The sequence below is a fragment of the Carassius carassius genome, chromosome 6 (genome assembly GCF_963082965.1).
Source record: "Carassius carassius chromosome 6, fCarCar2.1, whole genome shotgun sequence".
Classification (NCBI taxonomy): Eukaryota; Metazoa; Chordata; class Actinopteri; order Cypriniformes; family Cyprinidae; genus Carassius; species Carassius carassius.
The window spans coordinates 28,535,800-28,553,866 of NC_081760.1; the positions used below are offsets into that span (position 1 = coordinate 28,535,800).

The 18,067-nt window shown below is 39.4% G+C and overlaps 1 protein-coding gene across 1 annotated transcript in view; it reads right to left on the reverse strand.

The window, feature by feature from the left end:
* Window positions 1–233: 233 nt before the first annotated feature.
* maml3 (mastermind-like transcriptional coactivator 3) overlaps window positions 234–18,067 on the reverse strand; it is a 133,073-nt gene continuing 115,239 nt past the window's right edge. The window contains exons 3-5 of the mRNA XM_059552551.1: window positions 2,448–2,717; window positions 2,212–2,287; window positions 234–1,438 (exon numbers count right to left, since the gene is read on the reverse strand). Coding sequence (XP_059408534.1) covers window positions 456–1,438; window positions 2,212–2,287; window positions 2,448–2,717 — 1,329 coding nt within the window. The 3' untranslated portion in view covers window positions 234–455. The remainder of the gene's footprint in view (window positions 1,439–2,211; window positions 2,288–2,447; window positions 2,718–18,067) is intronic.

The following is an 18,067-nucleotide window of genomic DNA, read 5'->3' on the forward strand; positions in this document are numbered from 1 at the left end:
TGTAGACAAAGGCCCACCTCAAATTTTCACACACTCTTTCATACGTGAACAGGATGTCAGAATAAGGGTGAACTAAAAAACAAAACATAAAAACATCCATAAAATCTTTGCCAATGTCATTTTGCAGGTTTTCAGTGCCTCTTGCCCTTAATCCAGCAGAAAGGATATAAGAGTAAAAAAAAAAAAAAAAAAATCAGAACTGGATCAAACCCAAAATGGTTATTTCTTCAAAAAAAAAAAAAAAAAAAAAAACACCACACAGAACACCGGATCCTTACATGAGAAGCAACCCAAACAGAGAGGAATTGGTTTAAATATTTTGACAGCACACACATGTAATACACAACATGTAATATATTTCTTAGATTTGTCGACCAAGTATAAAAAAAAAAAAAAGAAGAAGAAAACGAATCACATTTTATTCATAAAACTGTCCTGTTAAAAAATCCCGTAGGCTATTGGCTGGGAAAAAACTCATCCATCCAACCTTCCGTTGAATCTAAATCTGTCCCATCTGACAAGCCGAACGAAACCCCGGGCCCAGCCCCTGATTGGCTGCTGTAACCGTATGCCAGGTCCTGACTGGACGTCCTCTGGTAGCCCGGAGGCTGACCCCCTGGCAGGTACGGCCCACCCCCTCCCAATGTTCCCGGCATGCCCTGAGCAGGGCCCTGTCCGAAAGCAGCCATGTTGGGCACACCCTGGTTCATGCCTGGCATCACCATACCCCGCGGCTGGTTGGTCCTTGGTTGCCCTGCCATGTGCGGCATCATCGGCCCACCCATTGCAGCTGGGTTTATCGAACGCGGGTCCACCATAGTCTGTCCGCCCATCGCTTGTGCGAAATGTTGCTTGGCCATTCTAGGAGCCTGGCCACCTTGCATGGCATATGCAGGGTTACTGTTAAAGGCCACAATGTCGTTCGAAGTCCTTCCGCCCATGGCCTGCATGTTTTGCTGCTGCTGCTGTGGCCACGTCTGGCCTCCACCTCCCATCATGCTTTGCAGTCTCTGAACATTGGCCATCGGCTGCCCACCAGGGGCAACACTGGCTGATTTTATTTGCTGCTGCGGGAGGGAAGGGTTCATTAGCATTCCCTGCCCATACCCGCCTCCAGCGCCTCCGCCGACCATCCCTTGCCCGCCGGCGCCCCCTTGTCTCTGTGCCATCACCATGCCGGGCTGGTTGGGATGGTGCTGCTGTTGCTGCTGGAGCATCTGGCCCATATTTGGTTTCATACCTTGGTAGATCCCGGTCTGTGTACCTGCCTGGCCTCCATATGCGATGCTCATGTCACCCTGTGAAGGCATGGCGCCCGAATTTTGGACGGGTGTCATCTGCAGTATCCCAGGGTTCTGTTGTTGCTGCTGCTGTAGAAGTCGAGCGTTGCGCATGTTCTGCAGTGCCTGGTTCCTTGCTGCCATCTCCTGGGACGTGCCTAAAATAATTTACAATTAAATAATATTAACTGACATCTGATGTTCTCATTAGTTTTCCAGTACATCAAAGGCTTGTTTCAATTTAAGTCAAATGGCATAAGGACACACTCTCAAAAGCTTAGCGAATCACTGTCAATTGTATATGATGACATACACTGCACACTGAAATCTCCAGATGTCTGTGCATCAAATTAATAATTCCATGTTCGAAACCTTAGAGCTTCAATAAACACACACATACGTATTACATGTTAAAATAATGTTGACAAGCATCAGACAAAAAATTTGCTATAAAGCTCAATAAAATTTAAGCTTTACATTTTCTGCATTAACAGCCGTAACACACATGACTGAACAATACTGCTTTTTTGATCTTATGAAGCTACATTTCTGATATTGTTGTCAGATTTTACTGCTGATAAGAAATATTTTATTAAATTGTAACTTCAGCAGACTTGAGTTTGGGTGAATGTATGTGTGTTATACTGCTTTACTAGGAATGCTGGCAGATGCACTGGGTGTTGAAGTGGCCAGGCATTATTTTAAAGTGTCAATGAGAAAATGATTTCTTTTCATTTTGAAATAGAGAAATACACTTTTCCCATAGTTTTAAAGGAGGAAATGAGATTTATTATTTATATCAGATCCTTACATTGCTTATATTAACACCATAAGCCATTTGGCCACAAAATAATGCGGTCATTATATATAGTGGCAAAGTGGTTAGTGTTTGGGCATGGATATTTTTTGTGTATTTGTATGTGTGTCTTGCCTTGAAACTGCTGGAGCGGGTATGGATTCCTCTGTGCCTGACTCATCTGTCTGGGGAGATGCTGCTGCTGTTGTAACTTGAAAAAGAAACAAAGCAAAGCCGAAAACTGCATGAATATCAAATAATCACAAACAACTGAAAAGAAAGCTGAACTCAGAAGCCACAAAGGATCAGCAGCTGCACACTCACAAAGGTGACCATTTAATATGAGTATAAACAAAAGCCCAGCATATCACCTGTTCTGCCAGCATATGCTGCTGCTGCTGCTGTTGTCTCTGTTCTCTCATTAGCTGTACTTTCTGCTGCTCCATCAGATGAAGCTGGACCCTCTTTTCCTGCTCCATAGCCATCATCTGCTTCATCATGGCTGCCTGCTGTTGCTGCTGTGGATTGGGCATATAACCACCGGGCCCTGCCCCGTTAGGCCCTGCTGAGGTCACGCCCCCCGGTCCTCCATGAGGTGGCTGGACTCCACCAGCCTGTCGCGGCAGACCAACCACACCTTCCTAAAAGCACAAGAAAAGAGACCTGATTAGAGAATTCTCTGAATAACAGATGATTCATTTAATTTATTCAGCTATTAAATTATTGACAGCTAAGACAAATAATACTGTTCGAATTGCTTAACTGATTTTTTTCAGGTTCAATTGTCAGAATGATTTTTATTTATTTATACTGTTGTTCAGAAAGGATGCATTAAACAGATCAAAAGTTACAGTAAATGTTACAAGAATGTTAGAGTAATGTCACAAAAGATTTATATTTTAAATACTGTAACTGCTGTTCTTTTAAAAGTCCTGAAAAATGCATCATGGTTTCCACAAAAATACTGATAAGAAACATGATTTCTGAGGGGTCATGTGACACTGAAGACTGGAGTAATGGCTTTAATATTCACAGTAAAAAATTACACTGTAAAATACATAATAGAAAAAATATATAAAAAAATTGTAATAATATTTCACAGTATTACAGTTTTGATTTTTGATCAAATAAATGCACCCTTTGTGAGCATAAGAGACTTCACGTGTTAATACATTTCAATTTAATACTGCAGTAAAAACAATGTTAACATCAATAATGTAAATGAACATGTCCTTTCCATACCGAGACTCTCATAAATATTTTTCCCAAGAATAACTTGGTACACTTTCATTAAAATTTGTTTCCTAATGAACAAAAATAAAAACTCAAAACAAATTTTAAGGAACACCAAAGATAATAGGAGCTCTTTATACCATTCTGAATAGTGGTTAAGGTAATATAACATTACTTTTACTACACTGGAAACAGATTGTGGCCTGTCTGAGACATTATAAACTAAAATCCAAAACAAAGAGCCATGAGACCCTGACCATGTGTTATGGACTTCCAAGAAAACTAAACTTAGACACCAAGTAACCATGTTTTCAGGCATTTTGCCACATTCAGTGTGCTCTAGCACATTCACTAGGAGCGATCATGTTAAACCAGCTCTCCACAAGGCTTATAACAGAATAAATAATTAAGCACAAATATGCACACACCACAGGAGACTGTTCAGATAAATCTAGACCCGACCGGTCAATGAACGCAAATCTGTGTGTAGACAGCTGGATCTCTTCTGTTAACCAGTCATGCTGCCCAAACCTGCAATGATCAGCACGTACATATCTGTGGTGAACGCCGGACAGGCCAGAGGGGGGCAGTGTTGATCTTCCCCCTTCCTAACTCCTTCATTCTCTTTCTCTCACTCCCTTTTTGAGTCGTCTATCTCTATTTCTTCCACCTCTGTGCCCATGTCTCCATTCCGTTCTCCATCTTTCCCTCCTTCCTCCACATTTCCCTTTACCTTTTTCTTCTCTTTCACCCTCACTGCCTTTCATACTCTTTTTCATTACGATCTCCTCATCCCCCCCTTTCCCTTCAGCTCTCTCTGCAGATGGCTTAATCATGAGTGGTGTAAAAGATGTGTCTCCTTCCTGCCGGATAATGCGTGTGAGCCAAAGACTCCTCAGCCGAGCATGGAGAGAGAAAGAGATGAGGGGTGAGAGAAAAGGACACAAATGACAGAAAAACATCAAAGAGAGGGAAAGAGAGAGAAAAAAAACAGGAAAAAGAGACAGAGAGATAGAGAGAGAGAGCAGGTAGCCAGGCAACAGTGGCTGTAATGTTGAGCAGATGGTACTCATAGGAGCCATGATGGACGACAGCGGGCAGCAGCTGAGAGAGAGAGAGAGACTGAGCGAGAGCAGCGTAAATTAAGTCTCCCTCTTTCATCCTCTCTTCCTCTCTCCATTACTGATTCCATATCCATCTTTTCTCTTTCGTTCACACATGTGTGAACCACTGTTGAGCCTACTGTTCGTGCTTTGTCATCGTTCTTTGAAACAAAACGTTTAACCAAAAAGATTGTTGATGACTGTATGGGAGGATCAGTGCAAATACAGTAAGAGTGTTTTGTATAATAAGATTGTTTATAAACTGACAATGATTACTGAACTTGGAAATGTTACTGAAAGGTGTAGTAGTGTGTATTCTGTATAGCTCTAGCAAAACCAAAAAAGTAAGGGGGGGGGGGGGGGGTTAGTTTGTTTCCAGACAGGTTTCAAGGATATTCCTACTGCCAAAGTTTAAGCAAACAAGTAGCCCCGCCCCCAATCTCATGCCATTGGTCTAGCCAGAAGCAGACATGGTGGACAGCCCAATCAAACGGCAATGTTTTGAAACCACCACAGAACTTTCACTCTGCAAATGTCAAATGGTTCAATTACAATTACTTACTAACCTTTTAAAGGGATACTCCACCCCAAAATGCATATTTGGCATTAATCACTTACCCCCATGTCGTTCCAAACCTGTAAAAGCTTTATTCATCTTCTAAACACCATTGAGATTTTAGATGAAAACTGGGAGTCTTGTGAATACTTTTTGTACGTGAAAGAAAACGTTCACAACGTTACGGTTGAACCACTGATGGCAGATGGACTATTTGTCTTTCATACTTTTCTGGACCTTAACAGTGTAATTTACTTGGCAGTCAATGGGACAGTCACAAGACTCCCAGTTTTCATACAAAATATCTTAAATTGTGTTTCGAAGACGAACGAAGCATTTATGGCTTGACATGGAGGTAAAGTGATTAATGACAAAATTTTCATTTTAGTGTAGAGTAACCCTTAAAGTTTATTTTCATTTTTTTTTTTTGTGATCAACTTTTTTGATTGTTTTTGATTCAACAAAACAACATCCATTCAAACAAACAAAACAGGCAAGGGGGAGCAACAGGCATATCAATATTTTTACAATCTGAAAGAAGAAAAAAAACTTATGTTCATTCCTTTATATAATCCAAAATTTTGGAAGGAAAACATTGCCATGCATCAATGCTACTAGGTTTTGCTTTGTTCATTCATGCTGCTGTACATCACAAGTAATTATTTATAGGAGTATATGAATCCAAAATGTTTTTGCACACATGTGAGGAGTAAACCAGTTTTGTATTATTGTCTTATTTGCCACTGTAAATCCAGCAAACAAAATTCTCTTCTTTAATGAAATTATACAGGAGTTAGAATCGTAATTGAGAATACATAAACACCGATTAGACATGTAATCAAGTTGTAGTAAAAAGGATAAAACACAATTCTGTCCATAGGTTTAACAAACAGGCAAAACTATCCGATGATGGCAAATTCTAAAAGTTCAGCTCATCTGCAGTTGTTAAAGGTATTGGTGGATGTGCTAAGGAAAACAGCTCACTGCAGTTTGCACAAAGCAATACAAAGTGCAATACAGAGATTCAGAGTGATTGCTTTCATTGATCTCATGCATACACACACAAACACACATTGATTACCAGTAGTGAGCCTTGGCCCAGATCAGACACTAATCTGAGGGGCTTGCTCACAACATCCCCTCTAATAATACACCACGCGCCAACACACGGCCCTCATGAGGGCATTTGTGAGTGTGGGTGGTGGTAATAGAGACCAGCCAATTCAACAAATCTGAGCTGAATACTGACAGACAAGCACATAAACTCAAGTTATGACAAATGTTAAAGAATTTTGGCAATACCAAAGATTATGCATAAATTTAGCTTTGGCTGATCATCTGCAAGTTCAGGCTCAATATGGCTTAAGACTCAAGAGAGGAAGTTTCAACTGCTCTCAACTGGTTGACAGATTTTTTTAATGTTCAGTGCCTGAAATCAGGGTGAGAGAGCAGGGTGGTGGCATATTTATATTCACACACTTCCTATAACTACTGCTCTTATATTTATGCATGATGTTTTTATACAAAACAAAGCTTGGCGCTTTATCAAGTTCATGATATACCTGGTAACTGAACTTGCGACCATCGCATTGGTTAGTGACTGTTACTCTCAAGCAGCACTACTTATTAGAATGATCGCTTAAACAGACTGATGAAATAAAAATACACTACAACAAAGTGTGGAGTGGCCACTGTCTACAGAAACCACCAGGTGTTGCTGCTTCCTTTATCAGATTATTTGCTTGAATAACAATAACGTCAAACCTAACTGAGAGCATAAACAAATGAGAGCCTAGCTGGCAGGCACAGGATCACCAGCCAAAACCAAGAAATCCACATCACAAATTGACCACAAACAAAATCATATTTCATATTATCCATATATCCACTGGTGCAATGAAAAAGAACAAAGAAATGCCCAAGTAGCCATTCTTTTGTGTGTTAAAATCCCCAAAACACACCTGTTATGAGGTAGGACTGGCTGTGCTGCAGCCCACCCCCTCATTTCCACTCTTCCATCCCCTACTCCACAAACTCTCCGCCTCCCTCCCCTCCCCATGTTGCGTTATCTCTCCCAGTTTCTTTATTCCCTTTCTCGCTCTCTCTATTCCTCTGCACAGAAGCCATTAGTGGTGGCCGTAAAGCCATATTTCTGTCTACAGCTCAATTACACGCACGCACGCACGCACACACACACACACGCACACACACTCGCGCGTGCGTGCATAGGTTCAACGCCAGTTCATTGAGAATTATGGATAGAAATCCATCCGCAGCTCTGCACTCCGCTTTGTCCATATGAATCCCTAATAAACAATTCCAGTAAACAGACTGAAACATCAAATGATGACATTAACACCACACATTTCTGTTTATGTTCATTTCAGCAGCCAAAGTGGGTGACCGCATCTACAAAATCAGATCAGTTACTTAAAATAGCGTGAAATTAAGTTAAATGATCACTCTTTGAGAAAGACTGGCGTTAAAATGCAACAGATACAGTGTCTGAATGAGGCTACTTGTTTTCTTTTGTTTGGACAAGTCCGTGGCGTGAAATTGTGCATTGTTCATCAGCTTCGCCTCAAAGTTTCAGAAATAAACACAGAGCACACACGGCTCAATTAAACACAGACGGACTTGCTCTGTGTGGATCTGCAGGTAGAGGTAAGACGAGAAAATGATGTAATCTGCTGTAAGGATGAGAAAGGAAAGACAACAGCAGCACAGCGTCCTCATGCGTCCTCGCTGTTACGCTCACTCTTCCTGTCCACCACTCTCCTTTTTTTCTTTATGGAGGATAAAATGCTGTATTTGGAGCAATAAGCTATTCTTTTCTGCTTTTTTAATGGATGCCATGAAGAGGCCCACACAACATACGATTCTGAATTCCAGACATTCATAAAGTTCTATGCATTTACTACATCATTATTAAATATTTTGGGTCATTTATGTTTTCATATATGAACAATAATGCAACATGTCTTCACCATTTCACAAGTTTTCTCCAACACTAGCAAAGAAAGCGCAGGAGAAGTATGCAGATTTGCATGCGTATGTGCGACCTGCATGTGTCACAATATATTCAGATTTACCCTTAAAACACAACCGAATTCAGAGTTGAATGTCTCAACAGGAGCTTGCGAGTGTCCGTTTCAAAATCTTCTCTCATTCTTTCTCCTCTTATCTCTCCTTTGTTTCTCGCAGCTGTGCCTTGTTGAAAGCGATCATGACCAATTATTCAAGGCTCAGCAGACGCAGAAATTATGATGAACTTTATTATCCGAGTGAAAGAATGAGAGAGAGAAAGAGCGTAGGAAAATGTTTTAAGCTGTTGAAATGGTGTTTGATTGGTGAAGGGTTTTTAAGTGTGTCTGTGACAGATTAATTGTCATCTTTTACTGTCTCACTTTCCAGGGATGAGTGAACCAATCATGGCTCTTCTCTCAAGAGGGGAGATAAAACGACCAATCACAGCCTCAGATCTCCTTTCTTTATAGTCCAACATTCCCACACAGGGAGGCAAGCTCAGGCTCTGATAAATTGTGTGTGTGCGTGTGGAATGAAGGAAGCAGAGTGTGTCAATAGTACATGTGAGCTTTGTTCCAAATCCTAGCCAGCTGCATACCTACAGAGTATTTTAAGGTATCATAGAAATGCAAGCAATGAAAATTCTGTAATCATTTACTCAGCCTCATGTCGTTCTAAACCCATATCATGTACTTTATTCTGTGAAACATACAAGACATTTTCTGTGTTTTCTTTTTCTGTTTCTGTGTTTTCTTTTTCTGTTTTATTTGTTTACCATACATTTAAGTCAATGGTAACCAAATAAAAAAAATATCTGGTTACCAACATTTTTCTAAATATATTCTCGTTTTCAACAGAAGAAAGGCATACAGGTTTGGAATGAAATGAGGTTGAGTAAATGATAATTTTCATTTTTGGGTGCACTATCCCTAGATTCCTTGTTTTATTACTTTTGAAGAAAGCTTGTTTTAGCCCAAATCTAAGACAGCCCTGAACCACAGCACAAAAGGCAATCCCACAATGTTCATTCAAAGCAAGATAAATTAACTACATGTAACAATAATAAAAAAACAGATTATTTCACACCACATATGCATGTCCTTTGCATTTTTATGCTTATCTGTGTGTCAGGCGGTTAGCTTAGCAACATGCAACTCCATTGGAATCAACTCACTAGTGACATTTCAGAAGCTGCCTTAGATGTTTATATAGGCACTATGTTTTCAGAAAGGAGACATATTGTTTCAAATCACATTTGAAATATGATGGCCTTGTGATGTGTGTGAGCATGCGCTATCGTGGCTTTAGTGTTGGGTTTCACAACCACCCTCTCCCAGGCACTTTTTCTCCTGAGCAGCAATTACAAGGGGCCTTGATTTATGTGTCCAGTGAAAGAAGCCTCCTCCCCCTCTCTTTTCCTCCCTCTCTTGCGGGCCTTTTATCAGCAAGTCACTCTCTAACAGCACCACAGCCACCCCGGAGACAGACCTCATCAGATAACACACACGCACGTATGCACGCAATGAAATCTTTAAGAAAAAGGCCTCATCCTCGAGACACGGTGCAATCGTTTAAGTATCTGAGAGCGGAGCATCTAAACGCACATGTATACATATGCATCTTGTATGTTAATGCGGAGGGCACTACACACGTCTACAGTGAGAGATGGGTGGGGGAAGGATTGAAGAATGCACGGCCTCGGGGGACTTCCGATGCTAAAGAGAGGGAGACAGAGCGGTGGAGAGGAAAAAGGGAGGGAGAGAAAAAGGGAGGTAAACAATTCAGCACACTTACAGAGTGCAGAGGGGAAATTGAGAGGATAGGTTAACGTGTTTAAGAACACACACACAACACCACCTCAAAAGAGCCGTTCGTGGGCGAGACTTTGACACATACTCGTTCGACAAGGAGAGGGAAAGGCAGAGAAGAAGAGACGAGGTGTCTTTTTTTTTTCTACAGCATGACAGTGTTGACTGTTGACGGCTGGGAGTGTCATTGTGGGCAACGAGAGGGAATTACCAGACATGAAGCAAACTAATTACTGGCTGATTCACTAATTACCTCCAGAGAATGAGACTGAGAGAGAGCTGCTAAGTGAGCATCTCCCCTCCTGTCATGAAATAATGGGAGAGGAAAAGAACAGCAGCCTGACACAATGTGCTTCGTGACTTCATAATGAGAAATGAACAAAGAGAAATAAACAAGTTTTTCTTAAATGAATGTTGCCATATAAACCTGTTGGTTTAAAACTAGAACTACTGTAAACACACATTAAAAAAAACAACAACTTTGCATTGTCTGGATTGCTAATACACTTGCTGTTGATTTTAGGCTCAACATATACTTGGGTTTCAACCTTTCAAAGTATACTCCATTAGAACAAACTAATCCTTGTCCAGTGTTTGCACTTTTTCCCCCCAAAATGTATGTGTGACAATTACATATTCATACTGGTTTAAAGCAGAGTTAAGTGTCAATTAATCCCCCAAAACAAGCACTCATCAATGCAGGTGTCTATTGTTTTTTTGCCGTCTTCAGTAGTTTGTTCTTGTTCTGTATCCTCTACTTTGAAACAACAGTGGGATTCTATGTTGCCTCCTTGTGGACAAACTACTGTAAGTAGTGTAGGTTAGCATGAACATAAAAACTGTGTTGTACACACACACACACACACACACACACACACACACACACACACACACACACACAGACACACAAACAAACATGCACACTGATAAACATAACATAAACATACCCTAGCATATGACTAAAAAAAGTATTATTTTCTTATTAGTATATATAAGTACTCCAGTAAATAATTAGTATATTGAAAATAATCAAAGTGCCTTTGATTTGCCATTAGGGGGCCTTACAGTGCGTTTGTCGTCATGACAACTACCACACCCAAAGGTGATGATGTGGCTCCTGAGAGGGTCATGTCTATATTGATTTCCTTTCTGGCTGCTAAAAAGGGAGAAACACCGTGCAAGAGAGAGAGAGAGAGAGAAAGAGAAAGAAAGGAATAAGAATATGGCAGCGGCAGAGATGTCGGAGGGGAGTGGTAATTACTTAGATAAAGAGACAGAGTGAGGGAGTGAACGAAAGAGAGACTGTGTGACAGAGTGAGAAAAGAGAGCAAGGGAAGGAGGGAATGCTGACACTAGCGGAGAGACAAAGATCTAGATATTAGAGAGAAAGAGAGGCTCATTTGCAGTCTGTCTTTGTGGAGAGGGTCATGAGCTTTTGCACACGCTCAGAGCGTGCCTGTCTACATTAGCTAGCAGAGCACATAGCGACGGGGGCTAACACTAGATCTCACACACGCTCCACAATGGAGGGATGAAAGACACAGGTTAAGACCCTTAAATATCACTGGGATTTAGGTCTGAGAGAGAAACAGAGAGAGAGAGAGAGAGAGAGAGAGAGAGAGATGGATACAAATAAAAGTAGTGTAAGTTCAGTAGAAAGGAAATTTTATTTTATATAGTGGACCATTTTATACAGTCAGTATAGTAAACATATACACAGCCTTAAAATTAACTTTCTGCCACACTGTTCAAAAATGTTTCTTTTATTCGGCCCTAATTTTTAATATACTTCTTGTTTATTGACAGAAAAATTATTTTGCAGTTTTTTTCCCCTTAGATATTTGTGACAAAGTACAGGTCAAGGTCACTCACAGCAACATATACGCGATGAGCCAGTATCCATCTCTATGAAACACAACCCAAAACAAAAACACAATACAACATTTTCCTTACATTTTCATTTAATGGCTCATTACGAACAATTTCCCACATATCTGTGCCTTTGATTTGAGATCTGCACATCAGCAAGTGTTAAGATGAAAGTTATTACAATATTACTTGGATGTTGACCATGTTACACAGTTTCCCTCCAAGTTAAAGGGGTCATATGATGCAGTTTCAAGTTTTCCTTTCTCTTTGGAGAGTTACAAGCTGTTTGTGCATAGATAAGATCCCTAAAGTTGCAAAGACTAAAGTCTCAAACCCAAAGATATATTCCTTATAAAAGCTAAGACTCATCCACGCCCTCCTAAAATGCCATGTTTAAACACTCCCCACATGTCTACGTTATGATGTGGGAAGATTTGGATAAGACCGCCCAAATGTTCATGCAAAGAAAGGAGGAGTAATTGACTATTTGTGATTCCTGAACCTGGAAAGGCTGTGCATAAAGGCTGTTTCTTTACAGTGGGGCAATTCCAATTTTGCAAAGACAGTTTGGCACTTTTGACTCGCAGTCTGTAAGTACGTTTTCATATTTAAAGAATTTTCCCATTGAAGATTCAAACTCGAGTTTTGAGCAGTGTAGAGTAGCGTTCGTTGTTTGTCACTTCTGCGATCACAAACGCAGACATGGTTTTATGTTTACGCAGTGCGATACGCAAAAAAACTGTATATTAGTCATTATAATCAGTAATTATGTCCCCACAAATGACTCGTTTGTAATGGTTTTTATTGTTTTTGTCTGGGACAAGGCATCAGAGTATGGTAAGGGGGGTAACATTTCCGCTTGAGGTATTCAGCCAATCACAACACACTGGATAGCTGGACAATCATTGCACACCTTGCTTTTCAGAGATGAGCTTTGTAAAAATCAACGCTTTTCATGTTTCATGTTAATGTGTTTTTTGAACCTTAAACCCCATAAACACATTGCATTACACCAAATACGCAAAATAATGTACTTTTTAGCAACATCATGAGACCCCTTTAACAGATGTCTAGTAGCTCATTAGCAAGTTTTATTTACTCACCTAAGTCAATTTTACTCACATTTGTCACTTGGCAACTGTTCAGTTTGGTATACACAGCATTGAAAATCCTCTCATTCACACAGATACTAAAGGCATGTGAGCAATCATACACACATGAAATACCACCTGTAGTGAAATTAAGCTTTTACTTTCAGTAGTAAAACTGACTCAGGCTTTTTCAATATCTAATGGTCATGAAAAAGACCAACTGCTTTCCTCTATTTCAATAAACACCTGAAGCCGTAGCCTATGTATTGGCCAATTTGCAGCAACTCTGCACTCAGTTGCAGAATCGAAACTGCTTTGATATGATTTGTCAATCTCTCCCAATGAAGCACGCTAAGCTGGGTGGGAGTTCAGAGAGTGTTCACAATGTTTGGAACCATCCCTTCCTGGGATGCATTGAAATACTTCCAAAATAAACTAGTTGTGGGTTGTCTAAATGATTAGTTGACTAGTCAGTTTTAAAGAATCCTCATTAAGTTGGTCTTACTGTCACTTTTGATAAATTTCATGAATCCTTGAAGAATAAAAGTATATTAAAATAAAAAGACATAACCTGACTCTCAAACTTTTTGGATAAATACAGAAAGCAAGCTAACAGACTTATCAGCTAATGTTAGCATGATAAAGCACATTGTTATAACAGTCCAACTCGCTCTGAGAAGTTTCCACTAAGTTCATCCCACTATATAATATTAAATATTACAAACATTAGGATTAACTAGTCAGTTTTTGGACAGCTACTCGACAAGTCCATTGTTCTGAACCATTCCTCTATCTCTCCTCCAAAACAACTAATCAACTTTTTCTCAACTAAGTCACAGTTTTAACTACATAAAATGTTACACAAGGCCAGTTTAAGACATTTAGGTTAATAAAACAGGCAATGAGAAGACATGTAACATGAGAAGAAGATGGCCACTTTTCACTCTTGAAAAGCTAAAAAGCTGTCAAAGGAGCACAAATATGATTGGTTCAAACTAAGGTTAATGCATGTTCAAGCCTGAACCTGTCAAGTTAAACAAGCAGAAAATCTCCTGTGTGATAGTGGATGTCTAATGGGATGAACAACTACATCCAAGAAATGAGTTACATACTTAGAATCAGAGAACAATTTGCTGTACCAGGCTAAATATAATTAAAGTCATTTAGGAAAAACACACACACAGAGTTGTGCATGAATTCCCAGGTGAGTCTGAAGACATGACCATCACTATTTTTGTCTCTTCTACTAAAAAAGAAAAGGAAAGAAACGGAAAAGGGGGAATGGAAACAAGACGCTAAATATAGTTCAATGTGACATTCCAGAAGAATACTTTCTTGCAGTTTGCCCAGAGATTGAAAGAGTTAAGAGAAAGAAAAGAGTGAGACAGAGATTTAAGAAATGCAAGTGATAAACACTAAGTTATGCCCTTAAGAATCAGATAAACATGATATTAATGATTTTGAAGGCCTATTTTGAGTAAGTGTGAAAGTGACAAGTGAAAGTGACGTGGCCAAGTACTGTATGGTGATCAATACTCTGAATTAGTGCTCTGCATTTAACCCACACACAGCAGTGAACACACACATATCGTGAACATACACCCGGAGCAGTGGGCAGCCATTTTTTGCTGCAGCGCCCAGGGAGCAGTTGGGGTTCGGTGCCTTGCTCAAGGGGACCTCTTCAAAGTTCAAACCTTCTTCAAGTTGTCAAAAAAGATGCCACAAAAACATAATAATATTTCTGATGGCTACTCAAAACTAAGTTGGTTACAAATAACACATACTCCTCAATGTACAGAGACACGAATAAATGTATATAAAACTAACATTTAAAGTAAAAATAAAGAAAGAGAAAAAACAATGGCACATCCCAATTCATATTCAATGAGACAAAACGGCAAGCAGTTTTTATCTGCTGGAAATTAGCTGGATCCTGAAAAGTAGTCAGTCGATGAGATGGAAGTTTCATCTCAGTTTGGAATAACATGCACTTAATGAAATGCACAGAAACACCAGAAGAGGGTATAATGTGTCATTTTCATGTTTACTAAATCTAATTTATCGTTGCCATTCTGCATTAGTATTTCCGTTTCACTTTTATTGTTACTTTAGGTGATTACAAAGACTATAGATTTACAAAGATGGCTCACTTCTATCATTTATGAATGGGAGAAACTGCAATGTGCAATATGGCGAAATATGCTAATTAAAATAGCCAATCACTGATTGATAAATCATTGTGTCACTGCAGCTGCCGTTTGAAGCTCTGGTTCCCACAGAAACCTGAGACTCGCGTTTATGACTGCACATGCGCATTGGCAGGTCTAGCCTGAAAAATAAGCTTTTTTAACGCTATTTAAGCATAAGGAACAACATTCATGGGGCAGTTCATTTAAGATTTTATTGCCGATGTGAAATATATCTTTTAATTGTGATTTCAGCAGGCAGTTTTTGAGATTTAAGGATTTCCCCATTCATTTAGATACGACTTGGTCTTAGATGCCCGAAATAGCTGCCCAGAGATGTTGCAAATATACCCAAGTTTGGGAATTATTGATGATATACAGATATAAGTTATTGTCAGAGTCTTACTACATTTTTCCATGTTTAAATTAAATCCGCAGATGTTCCTGTAAAATTAGCCCAGAAAATGTGACAAATGTCCACAAGTCTAGCTGATGCACCTGAACTCACCAAGTAATTTTGCTTTGCAGCTAGTAGTGTACAGTAAGCAGCCTGACGTTTTACTTGCAAGAGACGGAAAAGGGAGAGACAAGATAAGGTAAGAGCTTTTTCTGCCAGTTCAGCAGGAACCATTTGTGCTATTCCAATCCGAGGGTGATATGTGGGAAGAAAGGGAAGACACTAGGGATGCACCGAAATGAAAATTCTTGGCCGAAACCGAAAACCGAAAAAGAGAAAACCAAGGCCGAAAACCGAAACACCGAAAGAAATTATCCCAATTATTAGTACCATTGCATTTATTGCTATGACCGTGTACTAACTTTACTAAAATTAAAACATTGCAATTGCATAAATTAATATTAAAGTTTCAAAGATAATTACAATTACATAAATTATAAAAAAACATAAAAATGCATAATTACAAATTATGCAAATATTTATTAAGCACATTGCAACAATGCACAGTATAAAATAAAATTCAAACTAAAATTTAATCCCACTCATCTGTATATTAAATAATAATGTACAGGCCTACTGGCCTGCAGAAAGGTTTTAAAATTAACTGTTCTCTCATAAAAAGTGCATTTAGGTGAAGAGCATTTGAAATTTTTCTCTGTAGTACTAGAAAGTGCATTACTTCTCCAGTAGGCAAGACTGTTATCACTTCTGGGGATGGGGACTTCAGACAGATAACCATCTAGCTGTTGAGCAGTTGAGCTTGTCATCTGCCTGACATTTGAGAAATATTTGAGAGAGTGTATTTAAATAGGGCCAGGGCATAAATAAACATTTTTATCAAATTAAAGCAGAAATCTAGCAAAAAATCTAGCAGAAATATGGCTACAATCTGATATTATGCATGTATATGTATATGTGTGTGTATTATATATGCAGAGACGAGTCTTTTTTTTTTTGCGCTCTGATCTCAGTCTCCTGCGCTTGGCGCTTCTCCGTCTCCACGCGGGTTCTCCGCATCCAGCGCGGCCTGGAGCATTTCTCGTGTGCTCTGCCATATTTCCGCGTCCAAGTAATGGTCTTTATAACGCGGATCAAGCACATTCGCGATGAAGTGCGGAGGATCCGAAAAGATCTCAGTGAGACGTGTGCTAACAGACTCTATAAGACTGTACTTTTCTTTGTTTTCACTTCGTGGTCCGTCTCAATCTCTTTGTTAGGAGACGCTTTAGTGCTGCGAATAAAGGAATAAGAATAGAGAGAATGTTCTCTATTAAGACCCACTGGTGTGAAGTGAATGACGCGGGGAGCTCGTGGTCTGCGCTATGCAGGTGCACGTGCAGGTCGCGGTTTCTGTTTGCGTCATCATAACATTTCGGCCGTGTTGTTTCGGTTATAAAAGTGTTTCGGCCGAAAACCGAAAATGCACTTTTTGGCCATTTTCGGCCGAAAATTTTCGGTGGCCGAATATTCGGTGCATCCCTAGAAGACACATAATCAAACACTCAAGAGCAAAGCAGCAAAGAGAGATGAGATGAAGATGGGCCACTCTGACCAATCACACCCTGAGACTGACGAGTAGGGATGGGACGGTATGAAAATTTAATATCACGATTATAGTGACTAAAATTATCACGATTATCAATATTATCACGTTTTGTTGAAACGAGATGAAAGTGTTCAAAAATAGTTGATGCTCACACTGAAAACATTTCAGCAAGTTTTATATTTAATAATCAACAAACAACTAATAAAACAAGCATCTCTATGCACTTAATTTAAAGAAAGATTAAATTCTGTGGCATTTCCTTCCTTACAATGAAAAGTGTAGAAGCATAGAAAAGCATAGAAAAGTCACTGACTTTCGCCATTCCTTCTCGAAAAAAAACAAAAAAACATTGTGCGCTGCGCTTGCGTCAGACTGTTGCTGGCTGGACATGATTTAATAGTGAGTTATTAAAACCGCGATAATCAAACACGGTTTTAATGATAATTCATTTTTAAACGATATTACTAACCTTCAGCACATTTTATCACGGTTATCAATAAAACCGGTTATCGTCCCATCCCTACTGACGAGCAAATCCATCTAACTTAATGGCAGGCATCAGAAAGAAAGACAGGAAGTTGTGCGGAGAACACATGAGAGAGAGAAAGAGAGAGGGAGAGACAGCTAGGAGCACAGGTCAGCAGGAAAAGAGAAGGTTTGCTGACTTGTCAGATTTAAGCTTTCCTCCCCCCATGCTTCATTAGGACGACCATAAAGCACTTTCAAAACAACAGAGGGCAGGTCAACTCTTATAATGTTTCATTTAAAGCAAGAGATTATAATTATAAACAAAAATGCCTAATAAAATAGCTGTTTCCATCCTCAAGTAACGGCTAAAAACACATTTCTTTCATCTACACACTCTAACACTAGCACTCTATTCTAGTTCTATTTTATCTGATAGTTTTCTTTATACTCATTTAAAAACCCTGACCATCTAACACTTGCACTCTCTATCCTATTTCTATTCTAACTACTTGTTTTCTTTCTATTAAAAAAAAAATCTAACACTAGCATTCTCTATTCTTTTTGTTTATTGCTCTTTTTTGCTTTTGATTGCTTCTATTGTCGCTTTGGATAAAAAGTGTCTGCTAAATCACTAAATGTAAATGTAA